This window comes from Anarrhichthys ocellatus, unplaced genomic scaffold (genome assembly GCF_004355925.1).
Source record: "Anarrhichthys ocellatus isolate YVR2014 unplaced genomic scaffold, GSC_Weel_1.0 scaffold15, whole genome shotgun sequence".
Lineage (NCBI taxonomy): Eukaryota > Metazoa > Chordata > Actinopteri > Perciformes > Anarhichadidae > Anarrhichthys > Anarrhichthys ocellatus.
In genome coordinates, this window is record NW_022280045.1 from 625529 (window position 1) to 636220 (window position 10692).

General features: G+C 46.2%; 1 protein-coding gene across 7 annotated transcripts in view; it reads left to right on the plus strand.

The window, feature by feature from the left end:
* Positions 1-10692, plus strand: part of rnf220a (ring finger protein 220a) — a 156146-nt gene that overhangs the window by 9836 nt on the left and 135618 nt on the right. For all 7 annotated transcript variants that reach the window (XM_031854739.1, XM_031854743.1, XM_031854740.1 and 4 more), the window contains exon 2: positions 3504-4723. In XM_031854739.1, the coding sequence (XP_031710599.1) occupies positions 4069-4723 (655 nt within the window). In that variant the 5' untranslated portion in view covers positions 3504-4068. The remainder of the gene's footprint in view (positions 1-3503; positions 4724-10692) is intronic.

Consider the following 10692-nt stretch of genomic DNA (forward strand, 5'->3'; position numbering starts at 1 on the left):
CCCCCCCCCCCCCCATCAGAATGATGTTCAAGCACATTGTCGTTGACACTGCAATTTTGCAGACTGGCATGACATTGTCACTTAAAGTGCAGATTTGACGTGAAAAGCCCCACTCGCTGTTTGTGTTTAATATTGCGCTGACAGCTGTATCGTTCTTGCACGCTGTAATCAAATTATGACAGCGGCGGTAAATGTTCCCCCCCGTGACATTTCCTATTATAAAATGCATACGCCGCGGCATCAGACAACGTGTGGGTGGCATCCCTCGGTGGCAAATGGGATTGTAAGTGGCACCGGCTGACATTAATGTGTGTGTGTGTGTGTGCGTTGGGGTGTAATTGCACTTGTGCATTGACAATATGCATAGGTACGTGTCATGTGGCATTATCTTGGTTGTTTTTAAGAGATAAGGCGAGTTTGGTGACACTTTGGGGTTGTCTGGGATCAGTTTGGAGAGGCCTCGTCACACACGTGTGTGTATGTACAGCAGGCCAGAAGGCAGCCAGCTTGTGTCCATCACCCAGGGAGATGAGATTTGTACCCTTTGCTCTGATATCACACCCTCTGTTCTCCTCTCCTTATTTCCTCTACTCACCTTCTCCTCTACACCCTCCACTCCTTCTATTCCTCCTTTCCTCCCCTCTCCTAACTTTTTCTTATTATATTCCTCTCCCCTCATCTCCTCTCCTCATCTCCTCTCTTCCACTCTCGTTTACCCTCTATTCTCCGCTCCTCGTTTCCTCGCCTCTCCTCTCCTCGCCTCTCCTCTCCCATTGAGGCCGGCAAGGGAATATCCAGTGTCCTCTTATTGGATTGGCTGCTCCACGTTGGCGGGCCCTTCCCTTTTCACCGCCCCTCGGCCTGCTGGGTAATGATAATAAAATTGAAATATCCCGGTACTTATCAGTGTATTACCTCGCTATCAACACCTCAGACACACTCCCTACTTTAGAGGTTATACCGGAGAAAGCGTGATCTGATATACAGCGCGGACAGGGAGAGGACACCGGCGGAGAAAGTGCGAAAGACGGAGAGGGAGGAAGAGGAGGAGGAGGAGGAGAGGGAGTAAATTGATAGACAGAGAAAGGGACATGGGGGAGAAAGAAAGAAAGAAAAGACGGGAGCTTTGTCGTGGCTACGTTTTCAAGGTGCTATTTCCAGGATGGATCGCGGTAGGTTTGGAGGAGAGGGTGAAAAGAGGATGAGGAAGAGAGGTGTGTAATGTGACTCTGTGGCATCTGTCCAGACCAGAGGCGTGTTAGCGTAAGACGTCCTCAACACTCTACAGTAGTCTACTGTACATTTGCGGTAATGTAAAACATCTCACATCTCCCCATCTCTCTCTCTCTCTCTCTCTCTCTCTCTGTCTCCGGGCCCTCTCCTCTCTCTTGGCAGTTGGTGTGTGTGTGTGTGTGTGGGAGGTGGGGGAGCGTGCCAAAGCCGAGATCAGGTTTGGAAATTGATTTGAATGAGTGTTGTGGACAGCTGATAGCTATAAAAGATTTTCTCCTTTCATTTCCCAGGGAGTTTCTCCTTTGATGTCGGCTGGTAGTCAACGCAGCTTTGAAGCTCGTCTAGAGCGGGCCGGCCCGCAAACTTGATACCGTGTCTGGCGTGTGTTTATGTGTGCATGCGACTCCGCGTTTGACCTTTTCCAAGGCACATTAGTGTTGCATCTTTCAACGGAAGCGGTGACTTTTATGGCAATGTGGTTGACGTTTAAGTCGTACAAAATGGCATTTAATTTTATCTGATTTAATGAAATGAGGTAAAATTACTCATGATAACCTATTTGCATGTAAGCTGATCTGATTTTTTTAATCCAGAAATGATCACTTATGTGCGACAAGCACATCTTCACCTACTCTAAATCTTTAACATATTGGACGCTTAACATGCCAGCCACCTTCAAATTGCCCTTTGGGGATAAAAATCTCTGAAATGTTATTTTGTCGTTTCATCGGCTGCCTCTCTGCGATCCTTCGACCGGCCAATCGCACGCTCCGATCTAATCCCCGGGGGGAGGGAAGATTCTAGTCTGTTGCCACGGATGCCGCTGGGGAAGGGGGGTCGCGAGGTCAAGTACGGCTAATTTATTCACTCAGTCAGATTTCCTCTGGCTCGTGGATGGCAGATGGAGAGGTCTGATATGATATCACCCATCTGAATCACCCGGGGGAGAAGAGAGGGGGAGGGAGGGAGGGAGGGAGAGACGGAGAGATGAGAGGAGAAGAGATTGGCAGGAGAGATGTGAAAATAAAGGGGGGACAGATAGTAAAAAATTGGGGAATTAAAAAGTGGTTAGATAGAGAGATGGGAGAGAGGGTAGCATAGCCGGCGAGAGTGTGGAGTGTGTTTGCCCTACCGAGTCGGGTGTCGAGCTGAACATCGAGCCGCATAGCCTCATATCAGAGGTGTGTGTGTGTGTGTTTGAAATGTGTGTGCGTGTGTGTCCTTATCTTAAGACAAGTGGTTCTGGTCCAATAAGATCCTGGGAGATGGTAGGACTAAGCGGCTTAGACCAAGATCTGAGATTGGCGGGGGGGGGGAGGAAGGAGAGATAGCGCCAGGGAGATGAGGATGGAGAAAAGTGGAGGAGGACAGAGGAGAAGGACAGATTAGGAGGATGGAGGACAAGAGAGGGGGGGGGGGCATTTGGAAAGAGATGAGACGTGGAGGGCTGTAGAGATCGGGATGGAAAGATGTGATGTGGAAACAGTTTGGAGAAGTTTTTATAAAGAGCAGGAGGAAAAGGGGAGGGCGAAGCGGGAGAAGTTTTGGTTTGAAATAGTTCTTGGCTTCTTGTCAAAGGGCAGGGATTTACAGGATTTCATCAACAGTGTCAACTTGAGGACACTTTTTCCCAAGAGGTTGTGAATTTGTGGCTACGACAACAGTGTCCGCTTAAGAACACTCTGTCCCCAAAGGTTTTGACTTCAAGCCTCGGCTTTCAGACGCTCCTTTATTAAAAAATGTTCCACTCAGCTCCCAGCCTTTCCTCTACATACAGATTGAGGTCAAGGCATTGATCTTTGTCTGTTGAAAAAGCAGCGCGCCACTTGTCTCTGAAAGTACCTATCATTAAGAAAAGATGAGGAGGTCTGAGATAAATGTGAAACAGTGCGCAGAGCGATTCGACTCTTTATTATGGATGTTAAAGAGCTGATTTAAAGCACTTTTATCGGCAGAGATAATATCTTTTCACTTCTTTTCAAAACAGCAGAGACCTCAAGGGATGGCTGAAGGGAAAGTGTATCAGAGGGCAGGTCTTGTCTAACCACAAATCATTTAAAAAAATGAAGGTGTAATTATCTTTACCCATCTCTTTTCGGGTATTAGGGGAGAGCTCAGTTGAGAGGTCGCATTGTATAGTTTGGTTAACTTGGCAGGTAAGACAGCTGTTCTTGTGACTAACATCACAACACCTTGTTTGGAGCAACAAGATCACATTTTTTGAGGAACATTTTTATTTAACCTAATGTTTGTGTTTTGTATCTCCTCAGTTTGGGGACCACATGAAGATGAGGAACCAGATCTGACGACCTACGGATGTCCACCCCTTCTCCACGACCGTTCGGCTGAGGCAACACATCCAACAGACTCTCCAAGAGGGAGGCTTTTACTGCTTTTTAACTAGGAGGAACAACTTAACCTTGACCATTTATTGTATTTATCATCAGGACTGAAGTCGTCCAAACTGTCAAGTCTGTGAAGGACTGAATATACCCAACAGCACTTACCTGGCCCGGAGTGATCTGGACTGAACTGAGCTCAAGTGAATTTGGCTGGAGACAGATTAACTCACTTTAACGCCACTAAAGAGAAATGAACTGAATTCAAACTAGCCTGACGTTGGCTGATTTCTTCAAGAATACTCTCCTTTGTCACAAACTGCTCTTTTCAGAGCCCCTTCCTTCTTAAAGCCAAATCCCTCAAGTCTCCAACCCAGATTCACGCACTTCCTGAGACCCCTTTCAAGGGCCTTGGACATTGTCTCAAATTTGATCGAGGAGGAATCATCTCCTCCTCTCCCCTAAAATCCTAACGAGCTCTTTCTTCCGCCCAGACATGGATCTCCACAGGGCAGCCTTCAAGATGGAGAGCTCCTCCTACCTGCCCAATCCCTTAGCCTCCCCGGCCCTCATGGTCTTGGCCTCCACTGCTGAAGCCTCTCGTGACGCCTCAATTCCCTGCCAGCAGCCACGTCCATTTGGCGTCCCCGTGTCCGTTGAGAAAGACGTACATTTGCCATTTAACAACGGTTCTTACACTTTTGCATCAATGTACCACCGCCAAGGCGGAGTACCACCAGGATTCCCCAACAGGGACTTTCCTCCGTCCCTCCTCCACCTCCATCATCAGTTTGCCCCACCTAACCTGGACTGCTCGCCGATCAGCATGCTGAATCACAGCGGCGTCGGCGCCTTCAGGCCTTTTGCCTCACCTCCGGACGATCGGGACGGAGTGCCATGCGGGTATCAGTCTGCTTTCACCCCGGCCAAGCGCCTCAAAGGCTGCCTGGATGCAGATGCCTCACCCCACCTGCGGTACTCCGATGCGGAGGGGAAAGAGTATGACTTTGGCGGTTCTCAGATCCCTCCTGGAAGTTCGCCTAGCAGCGCCTTGAAAGCAGTGGAGGACAGCGGGAAAAAGATCTTCGCGGTGTCAGGCCTCCTGTCGGATCGAGAGACTTCCTCCAGCCCAGAAGACCGCATTGAGCGCTGTAAGTAACTGTTCATTGCAGTTCTACATTGTAAAGAAGGAAGCTAGAACTGTGCATACAGATGGAATAACATGGTAACGATAGGAATAACATGGTAACAAAAGACCAGAGGGCACAAGGGGCCACTGAATGATTTGAAGATTTGAATCACATGGATTGGTCTTTGGAATCCCCAGATCTTAACCTGATGAAACACTTATGGGATATCTTTTAAACGAATGTGGTTCAATTTAGAGAATCTATGAAGTGATTAATAAGACACTTCATGTGAGGTTTTTCTTACATACATATTTGTCACCCATCAGTATGGAGGAATAGATCATAAGGCATACGAAGACTAATTATAGGAATGTATTGCAAAATATGCTATGTTCTCACAACACTCAAACTACATAGACTTACACATTCTTGTTGTGAAAGTCTCATGCAGTGAAAACACAAATCAGCCCCATTATCTTCTTGCAATGATACAAAATGATATGTTGTACAATATTTCGGTATGGTAAAATGAAGGGTCTGGCCACATCACTTTTCCATTACGCATTTTCTTTAAGTTTACTGGAAGTGATTGCACTGATGTCTAATACACATTGTCACACTTCCAATTCTCATCCAACTTTTTTGATCAATACTGCTCAAACCACAATAATCTTGGATGATTCTACAGTCAATTGTAGAAATAAAACCTGCCCAAACCTACACAGCAAGACACACAGCCAACTCTAATTCTGATCAAATTAAAACCAAAGTACAACTCTCTGTAATTTGCAAAAGAATGCAAATTTTGACACACTAGCATAACACACGCCAGTAAACAATCCCATCTATGTTCTCCTGTCATCATCTCTCCTGGCTCTCCCTAGCCTTGTTTCACAAGCCCACAAGCTCCACTGGTCACATTAGCATTCACCGGTGGAGGGATGCCATTTGGCCCTCATGCACCAGGAATCTGATTAGTGTTTGTGTGTGTGTGTGTTGGTGTGTCGGTGTATGTGTGTCGGTGTGTGTCAGTGTGTATGAGTGACTGGTTCAGAGACCGGCCATGCTCTTTGCCATCAGCATTCATCATAGCTCAACGCTGGCAGCCCTGTTGCCAAAAGATTTACCCACATACCCAAAACCTTGGCAGGCCATGTGTGTGTGTGTGTGTGTGTGTGTGTTTGTGTTTGTCTGTGTGTGTAATAAATGGGAGGTGGGAGAGGGGTTGAATGAGCTCCAAGCACAAACACACAAACACTCTTCCAGACGCACAAACAGCTCTCAGCATGAGCACCGACATCTCCTACACATGTCAACAAGCTGCATCGGATCTCAGTAACAAATTAGGAGAGAGAGAGGCAGAGACCGACAGAGATGTGCCTTTAGTGTATAATTTAAGTAAAAGAGACGGCCTTCCTTTCTGTCTGTCCTTTTTTGAATTCACTTCATCTCCCCTTTGACTGTCTTTGCTTCTATACTCCTGGTTTCATTCATTCTCCACCTCTAGTGGAAGGAGAGAGTGTGTGTGTGTGTGTGTGTGTGTGTGTTTGGGTTATGTATCCTTGATGGAACACATGAGAGACAGAGGTGGCGGCCTGAGACTGATCCGATAAAAAAGACCACCGCAGGAGACACAGAGAGGGTGAGAAAGACAGGGATGAAGGAAGGAAAGGAGGGAAGGGGAACATTTGGGGAAATGACACCCGGTGGGCTGGCAAGGGGAGGAATGAGAAGGAGGAAGATATCAAAGAAGCACATGAAGTGAGAAGAGGGGAAAGGGGACATGAACAAAGAGAGGGGAGGGAGAAAGAAATGACAACTCCGCTATGGAATTGGTTCTCATTGTTGTGTCGTTAGATTGACGATTTTTTTTCATTCGAAATAGACATTTTCCCCGTTTGCTGCAGCATTCAGCGGAAGCGACCGGAGCTCAAGAGCCTTGTGGTCATTGCCATGTTGTCACTCCAGATTTGACCGAGGCCAGAAATAGAATAGGAGATGGGTACGTGGGCCTCCTGTGCTGTCTTTTGGAACGGCTGCATCGGTATCTAATCGGGTTAAATCTTGGCACAAGTAGCCTCCACCTCCACCATAGGCTTCTAATGCAATTGGATGTGCGGAGGCACTGCTTGCAGCAAAGAATTATGGGTTCTCCTTCACTGGTTTTGGCTATCCAGCGGAGGCGCAAAGAACAAACAACACTTTGGTACAATCCCATGAGGACGGCTCTCTCGCTGCTTCACAAACACACACACACACACACTCGCACACATTAGCTAACTAGCAGTCTCCGCGCTGCTTCACACATGCCTCTCAGAAATCTCACAGTGAAAAGAGGTTTGCAATGCTTGGGATCATACAGTGTCACATAGAGATTCTGGTTCAGTGCAAAATATAAATATAAATATAAATGGCAGGTGTTTCATAGGTTTAATTCTCAATATCTCAAGTATATGTTAAGTTTGCTGAGTCTCACAAGGGTGCGTCCAGCTCAAGCGTGACTGAAGTCGATTTAAGTCTGGACTTTGAATCCATTTGTGCCATTAAATCCGTATCTTAATGTGTTTATGCAATTTATAGCTTTCATTAAGGTGCTGATATCTCAGGGCCATTTGATATCTACCAAATGAATGACATGTGGCTCTGATTATAGTCAAACATGCGTTCCCCATGCGCTCTCGATCACCACCTCTCATTTTGTACAAGTATGTTAGTGACTGGGACTCATTAGTTGCTGTGCACCGACTGCAGGTACATTGTAACAGTTCTTTGAAGTCGTCTCCAATCACTCCTCGGGTTCCTTAACTCGAGGTCCTCTCACAAGCATTTTGCTGGGGCTATATGATCGTCTTCATCAGCTGATGGAGTTTGCTCAGTCATCGTGAAGAAAGCGTAGTCGTCTTTATTTGACTTCTGGAGCAGTTTTGAATGACTAGAAAACACTACCCAGTAGTAAAAAGCGCTGCAGTTATTAAACGAGTCGTAAATCCCGGGAACGAGTCAGTATTTTTTGCACTTTGGGTTACCTCGTCTCAAAGTCAAATGTTTTTTGGTTGGATGCCTGATATATGGTCTGTGGTTAATGGAAGCTTAATAACACATTTTAAACTTTTGTTCTACGACGTAGAAGATGTCAGTAGATACCTCTCTCTGGAGTTTTGAAGCTTTTACGTGTCTTAAAAAAGGCGGTTGCTAACAAAAGGCTAAATGAGACGACTAAATGTCATCACACCGACTAGTCCGCCGTGAACTTAGTGGTGGTGGCGTGTAGTTTGTTTATAGCCTGAAATTAGCTTTTTACTAATGATTGCATTCACGCTACAAAAAACCATAAAAGTGGTGTTTGTGAAGATGAACAAAACCTGTAAGTATCATAAACTTATCTCAGCTATGTTTCTTCAATAATCCAAAATCCAACTGGAAAGAAAACACTAGCTTTTTGTTTAGGGAACCAGTTTGATGCATCCTGCATGTCCACTCTCTAGTTTGTGAGTATATCAGGTCCTTAACACTTAACTTACAACTCCATTTCATGCAGAAAAAAACAAACAAACATGTTTAGTTGAAGAAAACAAACTGCATGTTCCTTTTGGTGACCAAGGTATCTTAAACGTGAAGCAGACTCTTAACATCTGCTCTTCCACCTGTCTTGCATTCATCCATTTCCAAGTTGAATATGTTTTACTTTCGATCCCATTCCGGTCCAATCATCCGTCGTGCCAGTTAATCCCAGGTGCGAAGGTGAATCCTCTCTTCTTCGCCTCTCATGTTGAAAAAAAACGAAAAAAAAAAAACACGATTAACGCTACTTGGAAAAAACCTCCCCGCGTGCAATTCCGTCGAGCCTGCTGCACGCCGCTCCTAGCGACGGCGGCCTACTCCGCGTTAAGCCATCACACAAATCCCCCCACTGCACCAGCAGGCACGTCGGCTGTTAGCTAAACCCGCTAACCTGTCAGCCGCTAAACCTGCACATAAAGGCCCCATCATGCCTTAAGAGGACAATGCATGTCATATTATTGTGAAGGCCTTCAGCGTTTACTGTATTCACATGGTGAGGGTTTTAGCACAGGAATGAAGCAGAGCAGGGTTTTATGTGTGTGTGTGTGTGTGTGTGCATACAGTAGAAGAGAGAATGGAATTATTGGATGTGTGATTGGAATTAATGGGAATGTTGACAAATGACACAACCCCCCCCCCCCTTTCGCAGTGCACTTGCTTGTTTGCAGAGGGGATTTGACGTTTTTGCACGACGTGTCAATGTGAAGCCGTGTGTGTTTGTGTCTCAGCATCCAGCACGTTCCATCATCTTTGTTTTCCTCTGCCTCGTACTTATCTTTTGTTCTCTCCGTCATCTTTTCCTTCACGTCCTTCACTTCCTTCCCCTTCTGTGTGTGTGTGTGTGTGTGTGTGTGTGTGTGTGTGCATCTCCCCACATGAGTGTGTGACAGCTGTAGTTTGTTTACGTTCTCTCCGCATTTACAAGGCCGAGAGATTTACGCTGAACCTGACCCCCGAATGTCTGTAACCCAGCTTCCTCGTCCCTCTTCTTTTTTCATTCTGGCTTTTCTGGCTTTTCTCATCACTCATGGACGTTTTCCCACGCACGCAATTGAGATAGAAAAAACTGGACAGGCATACGACTGAAAAGAAAGAAAAAAAGGAAAGGTTGCAGGGTAGGAAGGAATGAAGGAAACAGGGAGGATGGAGAGATGTTGAGCTGAAATGCAGATCCCATCTGCCTGACTGACATAAGGAATTCTTAAGACAGTGCACCATAGACAGGTAGATATTGTTGAATTTGTTTATTGTTCACATTTATTAAGTCAAATCATTTTAACGTACTGAAACTACACCTATGTTCTTGTATTCCCATCAATAGTTTTAACATTCAACGGAGCGCATCACACACAGCTGTGAAAACACACAGCGAGAGGCCTCCTCTTCCTCCTCCTCTTTGCCCTTTCTTCTGTTCTTTGTTTGTCGGCAACTCTTCCGCAGGGTAAAAATGTAATTTTCTGTCTGGGGACGGAGAGGACCAAATTGTTGCAGCTAAACATGAATTTAAAAAAAACGTGGAGGAAAAATAAACCGTCTTTTCACAAAATAGGGAAGATGGACGATGATGTCGCTGGACGACAAACTGATTCTGTTTTGAATTTCTGGTTTCCATCTTTAGTGCTTGGCCGTCACTAACTGTGGGATATCACTTCCCACAGACCACCTGTCAATCAAACTGTGTGGGTGGGGCTTCCGCAAGTGGAGCTCTTTGACTGTTAATGTCAGCTTTTTTTTTATAAATTCCTCGTCCTTTACAATCCTCCCTTCCGCCGCCGCAGCGCGTGAGGAGTTAAAAAAATCAGCCAAGGAGACAGAAGGCTCATCCTTCTCCTTGTACTCGCAAACCCCCCCCCCTCTCCCCTTCCATCTCTGCCTGTCACGGTCTAGTGGCAGGGTTAAGTTAAGTAAGAGTGTTCTAATAATTAGGACTGGGACTCGCCCACCCGCCTGCCTGCCCGTGTGTGTGTGTGTGTGTCTTCCTGTCAGTGCTTAGCCAGATGTTAAAAGGCTTGTCCCTCTCATGTTGCCTCCCTGTCAGTCTCCACCGTGTGCCACACACACACACACACACACACACACACACACACACACACACATCGGGTACTGTCCTGCTTGTGGTGGCTTTGTTTACCCCCATGTGTGTGCCCTTCTGCCCTTCTGGCAGCTCCCCCAGGCTGAGGAGTGTGCGTGTCCGATTCCCAGCCTTCATGCACCTGATCCATACAGTCCACATTTATTGTGACTATGATTTCTATGTTTTTAAATAGTCATTGGAATCTGGGAATATTCTCTTTCCATCTCTCTTTCAAGCGGTTCCTTTCCCCTCCCTTTCTCTCTCACTGGGTGGCAACTGGAAGTGAGCAGCAATTGTCTGTGTGTGTCTGTGTGTGTGTGTGTGTGTGTGTGTGTGTGTGTGTGTGTGTGTGTGT